This window comes from Drosophila sulfurigaster, chromosome 3 (assembly GCF_023558435.1).
Source record: "Drosophila sulfurigaster albostrigata strain 15112-1811.04 chromosome 3, ASM2355843v2, whole genome shotgun sequence".
In the NCBI taxonomy this organism is placed as follows: Eukaryota; Metazoa; Arthropoda; class Insecta; order Diptera; family Drosophilidae; genus Drosophila; species Drosophila sulfurigaster.
The window spans coordinates 1837078-1862764 of NC_084883.1; the positions used below are offsets into that span (position 1 = coordinate 1837078).

A 25687-nucleotide genomic window follows, 5' to 3' on the forward strand; every position below is an offset into this window, starting at 1 on the left:
ATCTCGCAGCGCGTCAACAAAAACACACACAAGGTGCGACCCTCTCATACATATAAACATACAAAATATGCAAGTATGCGTTGAAAGCCTGATGAGGCCCTTTGGCATCCAATTGCCTCTAATAAGGAGCCACCTTCATCGCTGCATCGAAGCGTATTTTAGTTTCACGAGGCGCATAAGTAATTTTTGTGTTTGCCCCTAAAAGCAGGCTACATAAATTCCGCTACGGAGAGAAACACTTTAATTGCATGGAAAACTGTTGCGACAACTACAATTAAAACGAACAATAAAGCGAAAATGCAGTAAACTAAAGCTAACCATGTCGCATGTCTTGTCAGTTGCAGCGACAACAAATTGGTGTCGGCAGGATGCCCCGAGGAACGTTGTTGGCGCAACGGAAAGTCGCGCAAAAGGGGGCGAAAGGGGAAGCGAAGCGAGACGCGAGATGCGAGAGTGTTGCATTGGAAATGCATAATATTTGGAATATTGTAGCAGCAGCGAGAACTCGGTTCGATTTTGTTTTTTGTTTAAAAAAAGCCAACATGCAGTTGGATGTATATTTCATGATTTTTTTCCTTGCACAAAGTCGATGGAAAATGCAGTTTGATATGTGTAACAAGGGGCGCTTGCAACTCCTGGGGCAAGTACGTGAGTGTGTGTGTCATTGTTGATTGGTATGCAAATTGTATTTGATTATTGACATGTGCGAGGCACATCGTCGACGCACAGCCCAGACGCCAGAAGAATGCGAAAGCTGTCGTCGTCGAAGTCGTCGTCGTCGTCGTCGACACAATTGGCGCTATATGCGATCAAGAGCGAACTTAGTTGTTACAGATGTACTAGTTGTGTAGTTGCAACTGGAATTGCAGTTTGCATGTGGCAGGTAGCTACAGGGTCAGCAGCAAGTTGCCCCTACTCTGAAATCTGAAACATACGAGCATTACTCTCTGGCAGCGTTTCGTTGATTAAATTTTATGCAGTTGCTCTGCTGCCAGGTTGCGACTCGGATTGCGATTGGGACTGGAATCGGGGGCGTTGCAAAGACCCACGCGTTGCCTGGCTGCAAATAATTTATGCAGCCATTGTTGGAGGCTGCTCCAGCTCCCGCTCCTGCTCCCGCTTCAAGCTCGGGTCGAGGTAGAGGTAGAGGTGGTAGGAAAGGGTGTATAAAGTGCAATTTGCCATGAATTCAGGCGGAGCTGAAGCTCAGCCCCGCTAACCCACTAATAGTACGCCTCATAAAAGTTTTATGCGTTGAAATATTTCTCCACTCTTTCTTTATTTTCTCCACTACATCCCCTACCACCCACATTCATTCTTTTTTCCTCCTTCATTTTCCTTCTTTTTTTGTGTTGAGGATAAGAAAAAAGCAAGAATTGGCAATTTTTCCATTTGACGTCAACTTTTTCGCTTCTTGCGAGGAATTTCGTGGGGAGTCTACAAGGCTGTATATGAAGTTGGTGTCGGTGTTGGAGTTGGAGTCGGACACGGAGTTGAAGCTGAATTCGCTCTCAGTGTCCCAATCATACTCAAAATTACTTACATCTCTGACATGGGCTCCCAGAGTGCGGATGCTTGATGTAGCTGCTGTGACTTTAAGGTCAGAAAACAAATGCTTTGCCATTATTCAAGTGTTCGCAGCAATGTAAACTCAGCTTGAGCAAAACTTTGATCATTTGCACTGCAATTACAGCACAATTTTTCCGACGAAATGAGCGGAAATGCGGCAAATTCTTGACCATTTCAAAATCAATACAGTGCGTTTATTGGCAGCCATTCTTCTCTGTGGCCAGAGGAAGCTGCGATTTCCCCCTGCCTTCCGCTTTCAGTTTCACGACTGCAGCCGGCCATTGCATAACACAAAAAAGCAGCTCCACAAAAAAAGGAAAAGCAAAAAAAAAGAAGAAATCCAACCCTCTTATTTTTCTTTAAATTTTTCAATGCTGCTTTGTATTCAAAATTTATAAAGGCAGCTCTGGATTTTTCTCCATTTTACATTTTTTTTTTGTATTTTTTTTTGCGCCGTGCATGCCTTGAATTCCATTGTGCTGTGCTCGAGCTGGAGCTGAAACTGGTGCCCAGGTTCAGTTACCGATGCCAGTCTCAGTCCGGGTCCGGGTCTGGGTCCGGGTCCGGGTCTGGGTCCCTACGCTTTGACTGCAAAAACTTTTGGACCTTGCTCGCCTTGCGGCATATGTGTTTTTGGTTGCGTTTTTAAAAATTAATGGCATGCGAACATTTTCTAAATTTCCATAAATTTGCACGTGGACTTTTGTGTGCAAAAGTTCTTTACTGTGCCAACTTATAATCTAATTGCGCTCTCACGTGTGTCTGTGTATCTGAGAGTCTGTGTGTGTATGTGTGTGTATGTATTTGTGTGGGCGTGCAGTTGGGTCCATGAAAGTTTTCAGCTAAGCGGACAGCGTTCGTTGAAATTAGTTGCTGAAGAACTTTGCAGCTGCCTCGTTTCGAGTGTTTCAAATTAAATTTGCGAACGACAAAGGTTTGTTCATTAGGTTTGTTCTGCGTTTCGTTTCGTTGCGTTGCGTTGCGTTTGGTTGCGTTGCATATGCCATTTTAATTAGAGAAAGATACCACAGACAGAGACACAAGATTAAAAGAAAGGCAGCAGAGAGCTAGATTGAGAGATACATAGATTGTAGAATTGATTAAATGAAAATTCATCCAAGCACAAATGCCACTCAAACGCTTTGCCTACCACTTTTTCCGCAATTTCTTTTGCCAACTTGTGAGGCCCAAAGGTTAAAGGAGACAATTACGAGCAAGTCTGTTTGATTAGCAGTTACCAAGGGAGGCAGTTGCCAGACGAGACAATTGAGATTTGTGAAAAGAGTGCATGACTTTGAAATTTGTTTGCACTTATATCGAAAACATTAAACAATCAATAATGGAATGCTTTGTATTTTTAAAAGCTAACCTAAAATAAAGTCGAATGCAGATGTCAAATAAATGCAGTAGTTAAAGCTGATGAATTTTTTATTATTTCACATATTCAAATGACATTTCTCGCTCCGAAAACTTCCATTAAAATTGCTATCGTTTTAATTGTTCGCAACAAAACAATAACTGAGATTACAGCAGCTCTGGTTTCTCTCTCCATATTGCCGGGCAACCGAGGAGGTGTTGTAAGGAATTCGGTTTACTGACAGCGAAGTGACATAACAAAGGGAATTCCTCTTCTGAATACGAGCATTAATCAATATCGTCGAAGACGAGGAAGCCAATGCGAAAAATTAGCTTAATAAATAAATCAAATAATTGTAACTTGAACTTAATTGAATTATTACACATTTGTCTACATTTTGCCGAGGCTAATTGCTGCAATAATGTCGCACGTGTTCCCATGGATGCCTATGGGGCACACACACAAACACACACACCCACACACTCGCACACTCGCACATACATATAGATGCTCTTAGTAACATAGCTACATACTTGAGGAATATGTATGCTACATATGTACATACTTGGCTACACATTTCAGTCATTCAGTGAAACATAGTAGATTCCATTACAAAACAAAGAGAACCAGACACGCACAGACCCCGTCCTCATCCTCATCCTCATCCACATTCACATTCACAGTGAATACATATGTGCAGTGGGTGTGATGCGATGCTAGAGGGGCAGAAGGACTGTTGTTGGGGAACGCGCAACGAGGACTCACAAGTACCGACAATTATGACAAACATTTCTTCATGGCGGCTGACGAAGGAGCAGACAGAGGCGCCGGCATGCGACCTTTTGCCTCAGCAGAAGCAGCAGCAGCGGCGGCGGCGGCGGCAACAACAAAATCAGCAATAACTAACGAGCTTATATGAATCCAAGCAACACACACACACACACACACACACACACAGGGGCACGCACCGTGAAGCTTTCGTTCTTTGAGTTTTTCTAAGGCTCCTCGGCACACATCATCATTGTCACAGCTCATGGCGCGTAATTAACTAAACAAACGTCATTAGGCATGCGCATATATACACACACATACACATACATATATACTTTTATATATAAAAATATATTTATATATATAAACATGTGTGTGTGAGTGTGTTTGCCTTGGGCAAGACGTTCTCTCGTCGTTGTCGTTGCCATGGACCGTCAAAGAAGTGGGTCTAGTTGTGGAAAGTCTCGCATAGACGACAGCCAAACAAGGCAAAGGAAATGAAAATCGCTGTCATCAAATGTAGCGCAATTTCTTGAGTGATTACAACAGCAACAACAACAACAACAACAACAACGACAACTACAGCAACAGCAACAGCAGATAGAGCTGGAAAAGCAGCAGCAACAGGAGTACCCACACATTCAAAGTCATTACTCCACAGCAGGAATAACAATGCAATGACACACAGAGAAAAAGAGAGAAAGAGCGAGAGAGGGAGCGAGGCAGACTCGTAAGAGCAACACTAAAAACAAAAATAAATTCATTTCGCTTCAGTTTGAAAATGCTGAAATTCCCCTTCACGCTGCGCTCTTCTTCTGCCACTCCTTCTGGCTTAGTCCTGGCAGTGTCAGCTCCGACTCCAACTCCGACTCCGACTCCTTGGAGCAATAAACTGCGCTAAATTCAGCTCAGCTCGCACATTGTTGATGCTGCTTTTGCTGCTTTCCTCGCTGCTGTTGTTCCAATTGCTGTTGCTTTGCAAATTGCTGACAATAAATGTTGGCAGCGACAAGCAGCAACCAAGGAAGACTGTCAACCAAGCAACCAGCCAGCCAGCCAGCATTCTGGCCACCCGCATGACACTCACTCTCTCCCTCAATTTAAATATGCAAGTGCAGCTTCTGTAGGTGCAATGAGGAGGAAACCAACAAGACGCGAGGAGAGCTGCAAGTGGTGAATGCGGTGAGCGGACAGCGGCGGGACAAATTGTATTTATTACTTGAATTAATTGATGCTGCAAGCAGCGCAAACTCGACCCCGAATACATGCGCCGCATTTGTTAGCTTGACACCCACACACAGCATGTGTGTGTGATTGTGACAACACTCAGAAAAAAACAATGTTATAATATCCTATAGCTAGCGATTATAATGGTTACTTGTATAGTGTACTCATCATTTCTACCACAGATTTCGAGCAACATTCATGAATCAAGAATGAGATAATGTTAAAGTCGGCCAATGTCTTGAATTCATCCAGACTTTTTGATAATAATATTTAGTTAATCAAATTACTAGCTTCATGTGATAATTGAAATAAATCAAAAATAAATAAATAAGACATGTGAATAATAAAAATGGAAGGAAATTCTATTATATCAATGGAAAGTACATTTAAATTCGGCGTCTCGAAAAACTAACGAAAAAAGTAAGAAAGCTACAGTCGAGTGTGCTCGATACTCATTTTCAATAAATGCCAGACGGTGGAGTATTATTCGTAAAATATGTCAAGACAATACAATGAAAAAGTACTGAAATATTGCAAAGGCTATATTTGGTATATCGATATACTATGAAATACAAAATAATCCAAAGCAACCAAAAGTTGGAGCCCTTTTTTTTCGATTTACAATTATTTCTTAAATAATATGTAAGTTCTCTTAATGTGTGGAATGGAATTTAACATAAATTAGTCTTTGCTTACAAATATGCGTAAATTCTATACGAACACATTAATGCAGGCAAGAATTGTGGTTACCATGAGTATTTTTCGGAGTGTTTAGTTTAAATGGAGTATTATTTATTTTTGCACTGTGTACTTACATATGACAGTCAGCTTGGCATTGGCACGAATCGCTGAGTTGAGGCGGGCTGGCCCCACCTGGCACTGATACTCGGCATCGTCGTGCGTGGAGGCATTCGAGATGCGCAGATTGTAGACGCCCTGTCGTCGATCTCCCAGCACTGAGTAGCGTGGAAAGCCGGGTATAACAGCGGAGAAGCCGAGAGCAAAGCCATCCTTTGTCCACTGCACGGCACCAGCTACGTTGGCCACCTCGCAGCGCATCATGGCCTCGGCTCCTTCGAGCACTTGCAGATCGTGCGGAGTGGTGCGAAACTTTTGCTGCTGGCCATGGACCGATGCGGGCAGCAGGAGTAATGCGACAACTGCAAAGAGAAATAGATGGAGAGATCGTTAGCAAAATGGTTGATTAATTGTGCTGCATATCCTTTTGTCCTTTGTCGTTTGTTCTTTGTCGTCAGTCGGCAGTCGTCTGTCGTTTGTCGTCAGCCGTTTGTCGTCAGTCGTTTGTCGTCTGTTGTCTTTGGCAGCGCATGCCGTCTCTTTGGCAGCTTCATTTCATTGATGTGCTGCGGGGATTTACTGCTGCTGCGAAGTTGGCCTCATTTCTATTAGAAACGTGACTTTCAATGGTCGCGCAGCTTTTAACAGCACTGAATTATGAAATGTGTATTTACCCAGCCCAGAGGAAAAACAATGAAATGACGCCTGCTGCTGCTGCTGCCTCTGCTTCTCCGGCTCCGTCTCTGTCTTATGCCTGGAGTGGCACAATGAGACAATGGAGCCGCCGCATGGCAAGCCCCTAAATAGCAAATCCTGACCGCAATAAAACAGTAGATGCCACCGCCAGTGTTGCACAGTCTTGTCTCGCCACTAAGCTGCCGCATAGCTCTGCAATTGGAGCCTAGGCATAGAGCTGGAGTTGCTCGAGTTGGAGCCGAACTTTGACCGTTCAAAATGAAAAGTTTTTTAATGAAAAACAAACACATTTTTCCCGGCACAAACAAAAAACGTTGCCGTTGTGCCGTCATCGCACAAAAGCCAATTGTGGGCGTGGTCCAGCGACTGTTTGCCAAGACTTATTGCAGACTGCAGTCAGAGTCGCCGGCAGTTTATTTCTTTGCCAGTCTCCAGTCTCTCCACCTCCACCTCCACCTCCGTCAAAACTATTAAATTGTGTAAAAAAGAGGAACAACAAAACGACGATGCCGCTGCCCGGAGCCGAGCCCAGAATCAACAAAAGCATTTAACGCGGCCATCAGGCAGCTACAGTTGTTTTAGTGCCACTGCCACTGCGCCGAGTCCTGATCCCGTTCCCGCTTCCCTTCCCGTTCCCAGGCTCTGTTCAGTGCACTTTATTCGTGCTGCGGTGCTTTCATAAATTTCAAACTGGATCTGGGTAGCGGGAGGAGTCGCAGGATGCGTGCATATGGCCGAAAAGTGCTGGATCAGGAATCAGAGTCGGAGTTGGAGGAGTAGCTGTTTATTTATAAACGCCGAAATGCAGTTTTAAATACCACAACGAAAGGGGGAATTTTAGAGTGCTAGATAAAATTCCATTTCATTTTTCTAGCATACGCGAAAACAAAAATATAAAAAAAATGATCAAATTTAAAAAAAGCAGACCGCAGGCGAAAAGCAAATATGCCTTGTGTCCTGGGGCAAATGATTAATATGGCCACTATTTGCATACACATGATGTCTGAGAGAGCAAGGAAAACGGCAGAGAAATGAATTTTAAATACAATACACTCGTATACATGCATAAATCTGGCAGGAATTTAGGTGGGAAGGGGGACAGGATGGGGATTGAAAATGGGATTGGGGGAGGCTCAATTTAAGAGCGACACTAGGATCGTCGGGTTAGGCCAACTCTTTACGATTTCATTATTTTCCTTTTTCGTACATAATTTGGCGAAGAATGTGATACGATCCAGTTGAACCCCAATCCAACTGAACCCCCCCATTCCCCTACTCCATCCAAGCTTGTCGTTGTCGCGCAATTTAGCATAGAAGTTGTTGTTATTGTTCTCGGGGCACAATTCGCAGGCAGGCAGGCAGGCAAGCAGTCAGGCAGCAGCCAGCATTACTGTCAATTTATATAAATTTTCAGCTGCCTAGTCTCGCTCCCCGTTACCCAACCCCAGCCCCAACCTCCACCCCAACCCACCAGCCACTACCCCCCTGGTCCCTCTACTTATCTGGATGAAACTGTCAAACGCAGGAGCGCGAGCTCTGTGTCTCGGGAACCCTTGCCAGCAGCAGGCGCGGCCATAACCTTTGCCCTGTCGACGCACGCTCTACGCAAATTCGAGCCTATTTCACAGACACACACACACGGACACAGCCACGCACACCCACATCCACACACATACACACACTCTTACTCATACTCAGAGGGTTGTGGGCTGTTGGTTTCTGTTCGACTTTGGCTTTGGCTTTGGTGCGAGAGAGTTCATAGTTGAGTAAATTTTTTACCTCGTTCATGATGGGCGCATCATTGGCAAACCAGGCCATGCCCCTAGAGGATGTGTGTGTGTGTGTATGGGTGTGTGTGCGTGTGACTGGTTTTTCAACAAATTTGCGTAGCTTGTTGTTTTGTCGGCGTCTTCATTGCCATTGTTGTTGTCTCATATTTTTCAAGCGAAAAATTTTAATAAAGTAAATTCCTATTTTACGGCTTGAAGGGAAACCCATTTTCTGGCACATGCGATGGGTGTATTAGGCACTCACAGACATTCGAGAGCTGTCACCATAACACTGAAATTGAAGCATGACGAGGAGTTCACCCACACTCACACTCACACACACATATAGTTCGTATGTCATATACGTGTGGCACACGAATTGCGGCCGGAAATAGTAGATGGAGGGGGGAAAAAAAAACACAAGCAACAAGCGGAGACAACGCGACACAGCGAGATGGCAAAGTGCGAAAAGGATTTAAATGCTTTAGGCGTCGCCTTTTGACCGCGCCCCCAGTGCTCGAAGTAAAGCTTAAGGAAGAAGTTGAGGGGGAGGAAGGGAGGCTAACCTAAGCTACGACCTCTCGTCACAGTTCCCAAGTGCCCAAGTGCCATTGTCGAATTTCAGTGTCCTGTGTGTTGCTCTGCGTTGTTTTTCGTGTCGTGTCGTGTCGTGTCGCGGACTTGATTGTTTTCAGAGCTGGAAGTGGAAACAACATTCAAGCACACACGCACGCACACATGTGTATGAGTGTGTGTGTGTGTGTGTGTGTGTGTGCACTCAGAGCAAACATCCGCACACAAATCCCGGCCACAGTGCTCCAACATTGCGGCAGTGGGCAAAAAGGGTTTTATTTTACGAGCGGGACTATCAGTGTTATTGTTATGACTGAAATTTGATGGCCTCAACCGCTTCTGGCTGAAACTGGGAACGCAGAAGGATGGCAGCGAGCTGATGAGCTGCCTAACTGCTCAGCCGGAGAACTAGCCCAGTGACGTATGTGTGAAGAGGACGCACCCATTGCTTATACCCTTTATGACGCTGATGCTGACGCAGTCAAACGATGATGATTCCTGCTCCCGCCCAGCCAGTTATCTGTCATGGCCTCCGCTGATTAAGCAGCCCTTTCAGCCTTGTGCAGATTGCTTTAACGAGGGTCGTCCCGGCGCTTAGCGTAGGCCCAAGGATCGAGTGACACCTGAGAGTGGCCTTGGAGGGTGGAGCGACAGATTCCCTTCCCCTTCCCGCTCCCTTTCTTGCCCAGCTGGCGTCCAATCTCTTCCACACACACTCACACATGGCAGCACTTAAGTTTTATTCGCTTTTGCTTTAAATGCTCACGTAGTATTTGTACCCAACACCCGCATTTTGCCGTCAAGCACCAATTTGAGTCCTGCGAAATTTTGCTCCTGCGACAGGACGCGCGTTAATTTGACGATTATGATTTTCACACTGCCAAATCGTGCGCGTTCTTTTTTTACGGCCTGCTTGCTGCTTCTGCTGCTGCTGCTGCTGCTGCTTCATCTTCATATTTAGTGACAGAGAATCGAGAATCGAGTTGCTGAAGATTTTTGGCCAATCTGGGCGTGGCTGCCACGTAAGCTGCCAAAATAGGCTGGGCTGCAGCTTATTGTCGCAGTTGCCGGATGCTGATCCAGCTTCGTTTGGCATGTATGCGACGTCAATCGGGGCCGCAGTCTGAGCCACCGCGCCACCTTTGCTTTGCACACAGCCAACTGCCAGCAGCCAGCTGCCAGTCTTGTCTTGCGGCACGCCCAAGGACCAAGACTATGGCTTGGGACCACGCCTCGCTGTCAGCGGCAACGTGCTTTGCATGCAACTCTGCTGCTCGACAAATTTCGTTATAAAATATTGTGTGTCCAATTGCGCTACATCCCCTTCTGCGACGCCTTCTGTCTCCCATCTGCTGCTTTGTGCTTCTCCTCCTGCGACTGCAATATAACAATAGATGCGCGACCTTTTCGGCTAATGGTGCATGCAATTCTGCAACATAGCAGCACCTCCAGTACGCTTCAGACGCGTACGTGCAGCAGAAGCTGCACTTTATTGGCTGCTCCGCAAACTGTTTGACTCCTGTGCCCATTTGTTTTGGCTTCTGCCATCTGGAAACTATGTATAAACATTGCGGCACTACACAACCCCATCCCAAGGCTGACGCTGCTCTGCTCAGTTTATAGAATATCTTGGCACTTAATGAAATATAGTTGCCACATAAATGATTCAATAGATAGTTTAAGAACATCACAAAACTCTCGCATTATCTCTACAAATTCTTGTCGTGTTAAACAAAAATCGTATTACCTAAGCAAGTCAGGAAGCTACAGTCGAGTGTGATTGACTATACGATACTCGTTTCCCATTTTCAATGAAAGCAAATTCAAAAAATAAACCAAATTAATATAATAAGATATAGCAATGTTTATATTTGGTATATTGAAATAGTTTTATATTAAAAATATACACTTCTACCCTAATAAAAGAAAAGTTTGAAGTAAATTAGACGTATCGAAGCTGTTTTTTCAGCTATTAAATGTATTGGCTTTTATTTGTTTGACAGCAATAATCTAACTAATAGTTACTCCTATACGAAGGCAGAAATGAATTTTATCTCACAATGAGGAAATTTATCAATCCCGGTGCATTGGACAAATATTATTTATTATTTTGCAATAAAATAAAAATGTTAAACAATTATCAATGTGTTTAGTTACTTTTATTAGGAATGCAAAATAGGTTAAATTTATACCTACATATAATAGGAAAGTGTATCAATCCTTATCCATAGAACAAATATTGTTAACTTAGAATGTTTGACTGAGTTGTCAGAATTGTCGAAAAAATAAAGGAACAATGGTTTGAAATCCAACCGATTTGATTCACATAATTAAAAAGAAACTTTAGACATTTAAATAACATGTATTGAATTAGTTGCCACACACTAAATACGCCTTTGGGCCCCTTGGTGGCTACAGGATAAACAATTCGCTAACTATTGTGGCGAATTGAAAACTATCGCGAAATGCCCAAGAGGTACCGCAAGCTATAGTTTCATTCAGCTTGTGGCAGAAATATCCATAACTAGCAGTGTATGAAGTTTAAGTAAAACAATGATTCACAATGGCAGCGCTGTTGCAATTGCAGTTGCAGTTGCAGTTTCAACAAAAGAAGCTGCCTAGGGCCGGCATATTACCCGCATTATTTCCATCAGCATTAGGAGAAATACCGCAAAAGGAGTCGTGCCATAATCACCGACAACATTATTAGCGGTGTAACCGAAGGACACAGCATAAGGAGACCGAGGTTTGCCGCAACTTGCCAAGCGCAATTTACCCATGGTTTCCCGTTTTTTTATTGGACTAGAAGAGCTGCAAAGTGTGGCAGGCAACAAGGTAACTCACGCTTAAAATGCTGCAACAACAATTTTATTTATGAATTAACTACGAATATTTTGCGGTACGACGCATTTTACTCCTACCTCCTTCTTTTTAGCCTTTTAAAATTCTTGCACATTGCTGGTAATGCCGAAAAGTTCAATAAGCAAAGCATAAAAATTGAATTTTCATGGCGACAAATAATGCTCAATTAGCTCTTAATAAGATGTTTATTTGCATCACAAGATTTTCAAATTACAAATTATTAATAATTTGTATAACAATTGTTATACCTTATACCTGTTACCTGTAGGGTAGAGGGGTTGTATAGCCTTGCTAGCGAAAATTGTAGATTTTTAAAAAAATATTTTAATGAGTTGCTTTGGTTGACAAACTAGAATTTTGAATATATTAGTATGGCAATATACTAAATATAGCCTTAAGTATTTTTTCGCTATATTAATCTATTATATATTAAGAATAATACTGCAATGTTTTGTTGCTATTCAAAAGATATATCTCTTATCTCACAGCATATTTCACAATGAAGCACTGCAAAAACTTCTACAACAATTATTCTATTCAATGTAAGATGTAATTCTTACAAATTTATACTTTCCTGTCCGAAATTACATTATTCAAAATATGCAATTCATAATTATAATATTTTAAATCAGCCACCTTTCGTTCCATCCAACAAAAATATTAAATGTTTAATTTCCAAAGCTAAAAATATCGCAGAGTTCGCATAATATTATGCGAATTACAAAAACATTACATTTTATGTAAAATATCTGAGTATTTATGCTAAAATTAGAGCTGTACTAGTTTTCCATAAAAGAAAATTATACACATCGCTTAAAAACGTTCTTATTTATTAAAATGAACATTTCCAAAGAACGGTTATTAAGAGAAATTATAATAATGTTTTATTCTGAGTAGTTTGAATCAAAAACAAAAGCCATTTGAAGCAAGCGTGGAATATTTTTCAATGGCGATTCAAAGTGGGATGTTGTCAGTGTTGCATTTGATTAAAGTGGTCATCGTGTTGAAGACCTTTTAGAGCACTCTCAGTTTATGAATAGTTTTTTGCCACCGCTCTGACAACGACCTGTCAAACAGCAAGTACACATAATCGCAATCGCACTCGCACTCATATTCGTTTACTCACATACATACATATTCATGCACAGATGCCCCTCAATTAGCTGGTCGCATTAAAATAGGGGCAAGTCCCCTTTTTTCCTTTTGTTTGACTTTTGTACAATTGTGGGAAAAAGTAGGCCATTGTTTTTGAGTGATTTGAAGATATGTTCCGCCAGGAAAATAATTTGGTTAGTACACGCAACAAGCGCCAAATACTACCAACAAAAGTTATGCTCTTAATGCATATGTTTTTTTTTTTAGAGGAATTGCTGATCGCTGATACGCTGCGAAGGGAGTTGGACAAATGCCTAGCACTCGACGGCATTTAAATGAAATGCCAATGTATCTCCGCACACACAAAACACAGCGGTCTGCCGCCTAGCGGAGATATCGAAAGCTGTTTCAACGACAACCATCTGAAAGATTGCTCCCAGTATGCTTGATTTATTTATAACACATGCTACGCATCGCATACGCTTATGAAATTCACAAAATAAGGACACGAAAATCACGAAAGAAGATGGCACAAGAAAAAAAATAACTGAAACTGAAAAAGGGAATCGGCAATAAGAACAAGAACAAAAGCAAAAACAACAACAACAAATACAAGACAGACGGAGAGACAGGATATAGAGGGACAAACGACATAAAAAGCGACATCATCCAATCAATTTATGCGCCAATGTCTCCAGTGGGTGGGCCTTTCCACAAAGACCTTCTGGGGTTCTCCCCGAGATTGAAAACTGGATAATTGGAAGTGGGTTGAGAGTCGAGTCGAGTTGAGAGTTCCCCTTCCCTCCTCCCTCACTTTCTCCATCTCTCCATCTTTCTCTTTTATGGGCCTTCGTAATATTATCTTTAAAAAATCATTTCGGTTAAATCGAAATTGAGGAGCGCAAATATCGCAGTGACTATCGAGTCTTTGCCTGATACATATTAAGGGCACACACACTACCACACACAAATTACCATAATTGCAAACTAGCCACATAGGTGTAGACTGTCACCCCTCTCTCACCCACTCCCCAGTCCCCCTGCTCAGCAATTTCTGCACAATAAACTCATCAGCTGAAAAAGGTTGCGTCCGCCTGGGCAAAAGAACTTGTCATCATTATCATCTTCATCTTCATCTTCATTTTCATTCTCATCTTCATGTTTATCTCCATCTTCATTATTGTGTAGCGAAAGCCGAACTTCAATTTCAACTTAAATTCTCAATTCAGGCGAATGCAATAGGGCTTTTCAGTGCTCAGTTGTTGCTGTTGTTATTGTAACGCTTTCAAAGTTATTTGCTGTCCATTTCCAAACATTAAACCAGAGTGACTTGAATAAATTTCATATTTGAAAGCCTCACACACACACAAAGAGGGGGAAACAGGGATAGGAAGGGAGTCATGGGCAGCAAAGTGGAAGGCGGAAATATCCAAAGCAAAGTAAGCCAACATGGCTAATATCATGTGTGGCAGCCACTTTGCTGAGGTCAGCGGTGGGGAGGTGGAGTGGTGGGACGACGGTGCGGCAGTAGCAGTCAGCTCAGAGCCTGAGGTAGGCACATACTCTTGTGTTTGTGTGTGTCTCTCTTCGGACTGTGTGTGTATGTGTGTGCTTGGGCATAAACCAAAAATTTCTATACGCTGATGCAGCAATTTCCGGCCGGAGTGAAAGTGGTGCGTGCGACAACAGTAGCTGACAGTGGGCGTGGCACCGCCGCCCCCTCACCAGCAGTCAGCAGTCAGGACGTCAGGCAGCCAGGCCACTCAAGAATTTGGTCGAAATAGCTGATATGGCTATTGCGAAACTGATGCCATTAACAGACGCAAATTTTATTCTCGAATATTCATACACTTGACAGTGGTTTCGCCTGTCGTCTCCACTCCATCTCTCCTGAGTCCCCTCTTTCTCCACCAGTCTCACTTTCGCCTTACGACTGACCGCCAACGGCATTCCGTATTCCATTCTCTGTATTCTGTATTCTGTGTTCGGTATTCGGGCAACTCTTCAGATTGGCAGTATATTTTTTTTGTTGCCAGCTTGCCTCTTAAATATTTTGAAAATTGAAGCAGTGGCAACCTCTGCGACAGTTGCAACAGCAGCAACATCAGCAGCAAAAGACTAGTTGCACTTGCCACAGCAGAGCAGAAAAAAAAATTGGGAAAATTATGAGTACAGATATGGGGCGTGTCAGCCAAAGTTGAGGTATGTGAACTTTCAGCTGGAATCGACTGCTAAAGGAAAATAAAGGAACACAGCAAAAGGGAGAGATAGAAAGCAGCGAAAGAGTCATTGAAAAACATTCCCTCTGGAAAAGTATGTGGGAAGTGGTCTTTGCTAGCCGATGATAAAATATGGATAGGTATCATCGTCGATTCATTCGCATAGGAATTCCCTTCATAGGCAATCAATTAGATAGACAAAGAGATACGGAGAAATTAATTGGCATTCTACCTTGAAGTGTTAAATATTGATATGATACACGCAATATCAAATTCTAGCAACTCGAATTCCGTATCAGTAAATTTATTAATGCTCATTAAAGATGATATTTTTAGAAGACTTAGAGTTTATTTCTAATATTGGTATTTGTTTATAATACATCAATTTTGTACTCAACAAGTAAATTTTATTTTTAGTTTGAAATTTAAATATTTAAAATAATTTATATTTTAATTATGAACTTAAGTTAAGTTTGACAATAATTTTTAAGCCATAACTTGTAGTTTGTGATAGCTTAACTGAAATATGGTATCCAAGAGAGAAAGATGCAGCATAAATAAAGATTCCCTTCCAAATATTATATGAATAGTTTCTAAGCTGATACCAAAGAAACAAATCGTGAATAAAAATGTTTTGCATTGAAAACTATTGAAATAGTCTCATTAATTTGTGTTTACTCTGCTCGGCAGAGGTCTTAAAACTTCTTGTAATCACGTTGTCAGAACCTTTTGCATTTAATGTTACAAGAATGGTATGAATAAATTATGAATTATTAATAGTACCGTCGTTATCGCTGCGCTTGTTTGTCAATATAATGCAAAGCGTCTAAAATTTTGGCTGTTAATAATGCCACCTGCGGGCTGTCGCTGTCGCTGTTGCTTTTAGTCGACAGCCAGCGGCAACTTGCGGCTTGGGGCATACAGCATACAGCTTGCACCATCGCCTCGCAGTTGTGGCTGAAAGCTGCCAAGTGTTTGTCAGCTTATTGTGTGCTTTAATTGCCGTTTGAGCTGCAAACGCGTGTACGACGTCTAAAGTACCAGTGCTTTCATTGTTTGCCCAAATTACTCGAGACGTATACACACAACCAGACACACACACAGACACACACACATATGCAGACACACAGCGAGATGACAAAGGAAGTCACCCCATCGGGTCAGCAGAATAATACTGCGTTTGCTGAATGCTGCTGGTCGGGCAAGGGTTAACAGGACTCAAGTTACCAGAATTGCGACTGGGATTGCTATTGGAATTGGTATTGAGTCTGAGTTTTGGGTTTGGGTTTGGGCTCGGATTTGGGTTTGGAATGAGGCAAAAATCTGTGCACACAAATAATGTTTGCGCAATCGAACGACAATGCGAGAAGCATGGCGGATGAAGATGACGATGACGCTGGGAATGGATATGAGATTGTGGATGGGATTGGAGATGCCAGTTAGAGCGGGTGTTGTTGTCCAGCTGCCCAATGAAGCATGTCAAGTTGTGTGAAATTCAATGCGATGGGAGAAGAATTGTGGGCGGGCTGAGCAGAGCAGAGCTGTTGCTGTTGTTTCAAGTTCCCAGCAATTGTTGCTGAGGAAAAACGAATTTTTCTTTCTCTGTCGCAATTAAAAGTGAAGCGAAGCGACGTTGGAAGCCACGCTAAGGTTATCCCAGTTCCAGTTCCCAGCAAATGCCGCGTCACTGATTTTCACACATGCCCCCAGTCCAGTTCAGTCCAGTCCAGTCGAGTGATGGGGTCACCGGCAAGTCGGCGAAGCGGAACCACACGTCAACTGGACAGCATACAGGACAAGGCAGAGGAGAGGGGGGCACGGTTAGGGAATAAACAGTGCTGAGAAGGACAGGTCGTGTAAAAGGTGTGCAACTGACTCGCATGAGACGAGACGAGACGAGTTGAGTCGAGTCGAGTCGTGTTTACTGAAGCGTGGCACAAAGCGTGGCACGCAACAAAGACGACGGAATGAGGAGGCAGAATCGCTCAAAGTTCACACGATGCAGCGATAAGCTGTCCAGAAGATGCGGTTTCTCTAGATGAGCCACTGACAGAGACAGACTTGGGCGCTGCAGCTGTCGCAAAGCAAGTTGCTAGTGCCAAGTGCCAAGTGGCAGCAACAGTCAACTGGCAACTGGCAACCGGTAAGCGGCATGAGGCAAAGCGGCAGCTGCTAACCGGTTCAACACGCGTCACACAGCTTTTTTTTTGTGAGGTACAATCAAAAAACAAAAAGAAAAAAACAAAGACAACAATTAGGGCTGCGATCATAAGCGATTCATGTTGCCGGCAGCTGCAGCAACTATAAAACGTAACTTCGACTTGCCACGCGCAACATGTAACTCGTGTAACTCACAAATCGCATGTTTGCCATGCTGATCAAATATTAATTTCCAATATGAACAACAACAACATAAACAACTCGACTCCATTTGCCTGAGCTTGCTCTCGTTTGTTGTTGTAGTTATTATTGTTGTGCTGTAAACTTATCGAATCTGCATAAAATATGCAGAGACGCCCCTAACTCATACATCCACATAAAAACACACTCACACACAAACACTCACGCATGAGAACACATGTTGCACAAGGCATTTGGAACTAGAGCTGGACACATTGCACGTGAGTCACGAAGCAGAGCAAACTATCGAAATTTAAAGTTTCAAATAATCTGTAAACGAAATTTAATGATATATCAAAAAGAAATTGAAAGGTGTGAGTACTTCATTATCATTTAACAAAATGGTAAGCTTAACCCCAAAATGAATTTGTCTTCGCAATTTTTATTTAGAAGAAAATAAACTTGTTGAAATGAATATTTGTTTGAATGATGACAAATGTTGGTCTATTTAATTTTCTAAGAACTGGTTTCAAATTTTGATAGATGCCTATCACTTCTCTTAGTCCCAAACAAATGCATCACTTTCTAGTGCAAACAAATTTATAACCATAAAACAAATAAGAAAATTATAAACCAAAAATCGCAATGTTTTTTCAATTTATTTTCTGAGTTTGATACATAAACAAATACATATATGGTAAATTGTGGTATATGTTTTAATAATGAAAAATGATTTCTTTTTAGATTCAGTTCGACGCTTACTACTTTTTTAGACCTAAACAAATTCGTAATATATGCTTCAAATTGTGTATGTTTAATTATATGTCAATGCACAAATGAAGTGAAAATGAAGCTTGTTTCAATAATGAAAATCGAATACAGTTATTTAGTGTCACAATGGAATTTACGATGAATCCTTTTTCTAGTAGACGCTTACCACTATTTTACCTAAACAAATTGATTCATTCCTAATATACATATATTTTAAAAAGTATGTACGTATTTACAGATGAATTTAGTAATTTAGTTTATTCAAATTTGGCAATATGAATATCTTAAATAAGGCTGTCATGCAATTTTCTTCTAAAAAAACAAATGCTTGCTTTTGATAATGAAAAAGTTTTGAGGGCAATTTAAATTTATTGGGATGTTAAAAATCGGTCACGTGACCGTCGCTATGCGAAGGGCAATGACAGGAACGAGAGAGTCGAAGATTCATACATACATAAATAACATTTTAAAATTCATTCAACTTGCGATGATTTCGATTTTAATGCTTAAATAAAATTGAAAAGGACCTCGATGCCGAATTTGAATCATGGCCATGAACATGGAAGGTAAGGAAATGGCTGTGGAATGAGGAAGTGGGCGATTCTGTGGGTGGTGCGTGTGGTTTTGCTTCTTATATCGATAACAGAAGCTGAAGAAGAAGCAGACGCAGATTGAGGCCGAGCAGCATCTTTGTATCTGTTGGCACATACAAAGGAAATCGACTCCCTTTGAGGCAGAATGATGCAATTATTCACACTTGATTAAATACTCAAGAAAAGTGAAAGTGTGTGGAAACAAGTGCTGCTCTCACTGACACACACACACACACACATACACAGACACAGACACCTATACATATCAGATTTTGGGGCCAAAATTGAAAAGAGCTTGACGCACTTTTCGCATTGAGCTGTTTAAAAATTCATAAATTTAAATTAGCAGAAGGCAGCCGACGGAATGCACAGCGAATGAAGCCATCGATCTGGTGGCCTCCAGCTTCAACAACGAGAATGATTCTTACTCCTCCTCCTCCTCCGCCAGCTTCGATACTGAGTCGCTGCTCGTACCTATCCGCAAATGGTATTCAATTACATCCTGGATAGACAGGCTGACTGGGCTGTAAGGCCGTTTGGCAGGCAGCTTCCCATGGCAAACATTTAATTTATTGACTGGGCCTGTGTGAAGGCGTTTCTTATTACCAAAGTGGCAGTGCTGTCATTGCCATGGCCAACGTAACCCACCCACACCTCGCTCTCACCCTACCCCTTCCCCTTTGCTGTGTTGCCTCGTTCCCCAACGAGATCTGTCAGTCAGTCAGCTAGTCAGGCAGTCTATGACGAGTCTCATTTGGCATTTGCTTGATTTGCCCTCTTTATTTATTCATCCATCCGGTCCAACTGTCTCATTCCATATCAATCTCTCTCTCTCGCTCTCGCTCTCAATGTCTTTGTCTCTTTTGCACGCACTGTGTGGTCTGCAGTCCTTCCTCAATTGTATCAGTCACCATTCGCTCACTAACCAAATCAATTCGCATCTAAATCGAACTGAAGCCCATCATTGCTTGGCCCCCTAACTGTATCTCTCTCTCTCTCTCTCTCTCTCTCTCTCTCAATCTCCCTCTCTCTGTCTGTGTGTGGAATATTTTGCGTAGGAAGTACGCTGGGCTGCACATTTCTAATATCCTGCGCTGGGTGGCAGGACTAGCGACTACTTCTAGATGCTCGTAATTGAAATTCATTTCATTAGTTAGTCGCTGAGGCAGTGGCTGATTTTCGAGGGGCGTCAAAGGAGGCGAGCGAATGCTTTAAATTAAGTATATAGAACTTTTGAATTCACTCTGCGCATTTCCGTTTCATTGGACAGCGGCGCAGAGGCGTGGCAAGGGGCAACTCAAAGAAAAATATATAAAATAAAAACATAAACAAAGCGAGGCACAAATACAAAAGATGCGGACATGTGTGGCACTCATAAATCTGGGCTCAGGTAGCTGCCACAGCAATTACCACATGCTACGATTGAGAAACGCTGCAGGAGTTCACTTCACTCCGCCTCGCCTTGCAACGTTCTGTGGCGTCTTCAAGTGCACTTTTGTTTTCGTTTGTCTCGTCGCGTCGCGTCGCGCTGCGTCTCGTTTCTATTTCTGTTATTGCCACATGCTGAAAGTGCAACTGATTTATTTATATGTGCATCTTTTTTTGTATGAACAGCAAATTGCATTTGCTTGTTAGCTGTTGCATGCGGCATGTTGCAGTTACCCTTTGCCCACATATACAGTTGTTGCTGTTACAGTTGCAGTGTTGACATCTCATCAGCAATTACAGTGGCATTCTCAACGAGCCATGCCACTAACCTGAGGCGAGCAAGCGTGTGGCCAATGTGGTCTATGGGTCTTTAAATAGCCCGTGCCGCACGCAGCACGCAGCATGTGGCAAGCTAGCAAGCTAGCAAGTGCAACTCATAACCAGTCCGCTTTCAGTTTTCTTTGCGCATTACGTAAACTTTTAGAGACGCCCACATCGCAGCTTGTGTCGCTTGCAGCAGACGCGTGTGGGAGTCAAAGCTGAGCCATGGCTTAAACTGGCTAACAAACTGGTTGCTACCTGGTTAACTGGCCAACTGACTGACTCGATGACTGTCTCGACAGTTAAGCTCAAGGTGGCAGTCCAAGTAGCCAATATATCTTCGACATGGGCGTTGTAGCTGCCCACACACAACTCGTAACTCGTAACTCGTAACTCGCAACTGCTATTATTACTCTACAGTTTGAGCCAAAAGTGAGCATTTGGCCAACGGGAGCAATCTTTCAAGCTCGCTCGCTTGCTGGCTGGTTGGCTTGCTAGCTTGCTGGCTGGCAATTGACAGGTGGAGAGCAGCGCAATTAACTTTCCTTGCGGAGAACAAACAAAGTCAAATGCAGAAGCAACCAAACAAGCAACGCAACGCAAAGCAACGAAAAGCAACCAAGCAACTGCTGAGCTCAATGGGCCTTTTGAGATCTGCTTCCTGCAGATTGTGCTTCGGTTTTCCATCTGCGAGTTCTATATAGAAACGCAGATAATACCCTACACCACTCTTTGTTTGTATGTGTGTGAAAGTGTGTGCTGTGTGTGTGCTTAACATTTGCTCTTTGAACTGTGGAACTCTATTGAATTCGCAACGCAGTTTCCTGCTTGCAGCTTCCTCTACCTCGCTCCTTCCCTCCCTCCTCTCTCACTCACTCCCTCTCTCTCTCGCTCTCTCTCTCTCTTTCAAGTGGCGCCTGGTCAGACGTTGGCCTGGTCAAGCAGTTGCTGCGTATTGTCAATGCACTCCAGTACATTTACCAGCTGTCAGAGACAACCTTCCAACCCCCAACCCCCATCCCCTTCCCCTTTCCCCTCTTACCTTGCTATCTATTACGCCATGTTTGTGCTACACTTTCGCTGGCTGGCACACATTTCAGTGCTGCCAACCTTACCAAAAGCTTTCGCACACACTCTCTGTTTTCTTTCTTTTGCTATAATTTTTTCAACTTTTTTTTTTTCTTTTTCGTTGCTTCATCTTTATCTGCTTTTGCTTCTATTTCTACTGCTGCTTCTTTTGTGGCATGTGTGTGTGTGTGTGTGTGTGTGTGTGTGTGTGTGTCCTTGTGCTTGTTTTGCTGTCCAGCTGCCACCATCACCTTCTCCCATCTTCCGTCTCCCTAACTCCCCCTCTCTTTACTGCCCACGCACTAACTGCGCTCTCTGCCCTCTAGTTTGTTGACATATTATGATCCTTGATTATTTTGTGCTGACAAATAAATGCTTTTCTTTTCGCCTTTTCTATACTGTGTCGCCTGTGTCTATTCATCTTTGCATCTTCATTGCTTCTTCGCTGGCAATTTCCATGTTGACTCTTGCGGTCGCTGTTCCCTTTGCGGAGGCGGGTCCTGTCGGTCTGTGTGTCCTGAATCCTGTTGCCAGGTGCGCGCCAGCACAGAGCATTTCCACTAATTGGACCATGGCAAAGCTCTAGTATTGGCTCAGCTCTGCTCTGCTCTGCTCTGCTCGCTTCGTCTTATCGCTCTATCTTTTATTCGTAGGCGTATCCCTGACTGCTCCCCGCCCCTGGTTTCAACTGCCTGCATGCGGTGGTGAGGGAGGTGGAAGGGAAGGCAGCTTTTAATAGTCGCACATGTGTCAACGTCGCATTGTTGGCAACCTGCGATCTGAGGCTGCCGTTGGCGCTGCTGATTGTCATTGCCCACAACGAACGAACAAGCGACAAACAACAAGCGACAAAAGAAAACAACACTACCCATCAAAAACGATAAAGAAGAAGAGCAGCCAAAAACAATAACCACAACAACAACAACAACAACAACATGACGAAACGCCCACCGTAGAGAGAGAGAGAGAGAGAGAGACAGAGAGGGAGGGAGAAGAGAAAGAAAAACAACAGTTGAAAGCCAAGCAAATCTGTGGGCGTTTAAACATATTTTGTGAATTATATTTGATTGTTATTGTTGTTGTTATGGTTGGCCCCCATTTGAAATCGGAAAACGGGAGACTGCCTCCGACCTCCGTTCACGACGATGAGTCGCACAATTATTGATGACCCTACGTGGCTCAAACCATCTGGGATTGAAGGGCGGAAGCGTTCCGATAAGAACGGGCACAAGCTTGAGAGCTGGGCTAGAGAACACTTGAACAGTTGACTGCATTGGCCATTGACCATTGATTTGATTGCTGGCCACAATCACGTGTGGCTTGAACGGAAATAGACCGCTGCAAACGTGCGTCCGGCTCTCCAGTTGTTGTTGCTGCCACCATAATTATTAATTAGCCAGTGTACAGTGCACACACAATGCCACAACTTATCCCTCAGCCAGATGAACTGTCATCTTGCCAGCAGAAAGGACTCAATTCGCTGCATAATAATACCTGTAATGCCCTTGTTGGCAGGGTATACTATTGCAATGATAACTCATCACTATATTTGAGTAGGTTGTTCGACTTTATGAACCACAGTAACACGGTAACAGTTGAACTCAGAAAGTTTAGAAGCTGCAAATTTTGTTAAATTATCAAAAGAGCTACACATCCATTATTATATTTTACCTCTTAAATCGAAAAGAAACGAAAAGCAATTGCTTCAAAACTATATAACGAGTATATCGCTTCTAAAACGTTGAGCTTAAGAGCTGAAAACACAAAATTGGAAAAGGGTGTCTAGTCATATCTCATTCTAGGCATATCTTTTTCTATTGCTGCTTTTAGTTCGTAAGGTTTAGTTGTTGTTGTTTCAGAATATATATTTAAAACAAAAATTTATTTCGCCCAAGTGTTCTCTAAAGTTAAGTAACGGGTATATCATAGTCAGCCATACGCAACTTGTCTTGATTTCGCCTGAAGAAGACACCTTAAAAACACTGCGTTGACCGCAACGCTTATTAAAAGGAAGTGGGTTACCACAACACCAACACACACTCAAGCCCAACTCCTCCTCATCCTACTTCAAGTTAATATTCTTCATCCTCATCTTGATTCTCATCCGCTGACTTCACTCGGTCGTCGAACCGCAAAAGTCAAGCAGAATGACTTGTGTGTTGGGATGGCCTAATGAGCAGGGGTATTAAATATTGCAACTGCAACAAGAGCAACAGCTGCAGAAGGCGGGCGCTTCCTTTACCGTTATGCTCTAGCCCCGCCCCCAAATGCCGCCCCTTAATGCTAAACTTACCAATGCACAGCACTTGAAGATGTTTAATCCAATGCGACTGTTGCTGTAGTTGTTGTTGATGATGTTGTTGTTGTTGATGCTGCTGGTGCTTCCGTTGTTGCCGGCAACAGTAATTGTTGCAGTTGCGTTGATGCTGCTGTTGTTGTTGATGTTGTTGTTGTTGTTCTTGATGTTGTTGCTCTTGCTGTAGTCGCGGTTCTGCTGCTGCTTCAGTTTCGGCTTTTGTCACTGCCATTTTGTTGTTGTTGCTGTTGTAGTTGCTGCTACCGTTTCTGGTACTGTTATTCTACTGCAGCTGGCGCTGCTGTGTTCAATATTCCCAATGCTCAACGTTATAACAACGTGCCGCATTTACTGCACTTGCTGCAGCGCCACATTTGTAGCCAGTTAAACTAGTTATCGCAATTGCAATGACAATCGTTATCGTTATCGTTATCGTTGTTGCTACTGTTGCTTTCGTTAAATTGTGACGTCACTTTTGCACTCGCGACGATCAATTTGCATCTGCGTTTGAAGCACACAAGTTTAGTTCAGAGACATGTTTGAGGGCTACTGAAAGGGACCGGAGAGGGAGTTGTGAATTCGTCGTTGCCTTTTGCACTTGCTCCGTTTTTATTAGCGCATTGTTGCTACTGCTGCTGCTGCGGCTGCCGTCAAAGGCAACAAATGAAGTCGAAGGAAGCAGGAGATGCTGAGGCCAAGACATGTGACATGTCGCACATTGCTGGCTGCAGCTGCCGACGGCGGACAGCCAGCGAGAAGCTTACGATGCTAACGCGCGACCAACACAACAACAAAACAGTTGACGAGGCGACGAACCAACGCGACGCGACGCAACACAACGAGGCGACGTCAACTGCGACGACGACGACGACGGCGACGGCGACGCGAACAGATGGGAAAAAGCAACGGAACAACGGCGATGAATTGCGCCTTCAATATTTTTGGGGCACTTCCACCTTGGTTAAGGGTACGCTTTGATTTCTTCTTGCACAACTTTAAGATTAACAACAATTGCTATCACTTTTTGGCGCAGACTCGATAATTTGGCGTTGTTACCGCGCGGCTGCTGCTGCTGCTTGTGCCTTTAACTTATTATGCATGTGTATGTGTGTGCGTGTGCTTGTGTGAATGTGAGGGGGTCTGTGTAGGTTCCTCGACTGTGGCTGTATGTGTGCGCTGCTCGCGACGCACTTGAACGACGCGTACGTATGCTTGGCGTAAGCAAGGCGTCCACACAGAATGAGAGCTAAAACCGAACTAAAACTTCCATCTGACGAAGTCAGCAGCAGCAGCAGCCAGCTAGCAGACAGCAGCCAGCGATGACACGAACAGCGATACGCACGAACCGAATTGAGCACGACTCTCATGCACTTCGTTCCTGTGAACTTGTACAGCGAGAGTAAGAGACAGGCTCAAAACTGTTGGAGCAAGAGCGCGCGATTAGAGAACGCAAACGCATGTGCTTGTTCTTACTTGCTCTTGTACTTATTCTTGTGTTATTGATAACACAAACAATTGAACCTATTTGTATTAGTTTGGCGTTGTCAGAGTTGGCTTTGCAGGTGTAACGCTTCGCACGCTCAAAGCCACAGCCGGTTTTTACACTTATATGCGCTCTTATACTTATTCGCTCGGTTGTGAGTAGCAGCTGCCAACATATTCATTTATGCCTGTACTCGTAATCGTATACGGCAACTCGTATACAAGCAACAGCTTGTATGCAAAAGCAACGCATAAAATGCCAAAAGTGGTGGTAGTTTCATAATGCGTATGCGTATGCGTATACGTATGCTGTAAAAGGCGACTACTACTAATGGCGACTTATACAAAGGTTGTTACGTGTTACATATGCATATGTAGGTATATGGGGGTTGGTTGTTTGTTAGCGAGTGACACTTATTCGAGCTACGATTTGTGTTTCCGTGTATCGTATC

General features: G+C 43.2%; 1 protein-coding gene and 1 long non-coding RNA gene across 6 annotated transcripts in view; one reads left to right on the forward strand and one right to left on the reverse strand.

Moving 5' to 3' along the window:
* Window positions 1–25018, reverse strand: part of LOC133841513 (nephrin) — a 76096-nt gene extending 51078 nt beyond the window's left edge. For all 5 annotated transcript variants that reach the window (XM_062274060.1, XM_062274059.1, XM_062274057.1 and 2 more), the window contains exons 1-2: window positions 23751–25018; window positions 5740–6084 (exon numbers count right to left, since the gene is read on the reverse strand). In XM_062274060.1, coding sequence (XP_062130044.1) covers window positions 5740–6084; window positions 23751–23985 — 580 coding nt within the window. In that variant the 5' untranslated portion in view covers window positions 23986–25018. The remainder of the gene's footprint in view (window positions 1–5739; window positions 6085–23750) is intronic.
* On the forward strand, window positions 11067–15098 carry LOC133841514 (uncharacterized). The gene is made up of 3 exons (XR_009894318.1): window positions 11067–11595; window positions 12771–12911; window positions 12985–15098. It is a non-coding gene; the product is annotated as an uncharacterized LOC133841514 (long non-coding RNA).
* Window positions 25019–25687: the final 669 nt, after the last annotated feature.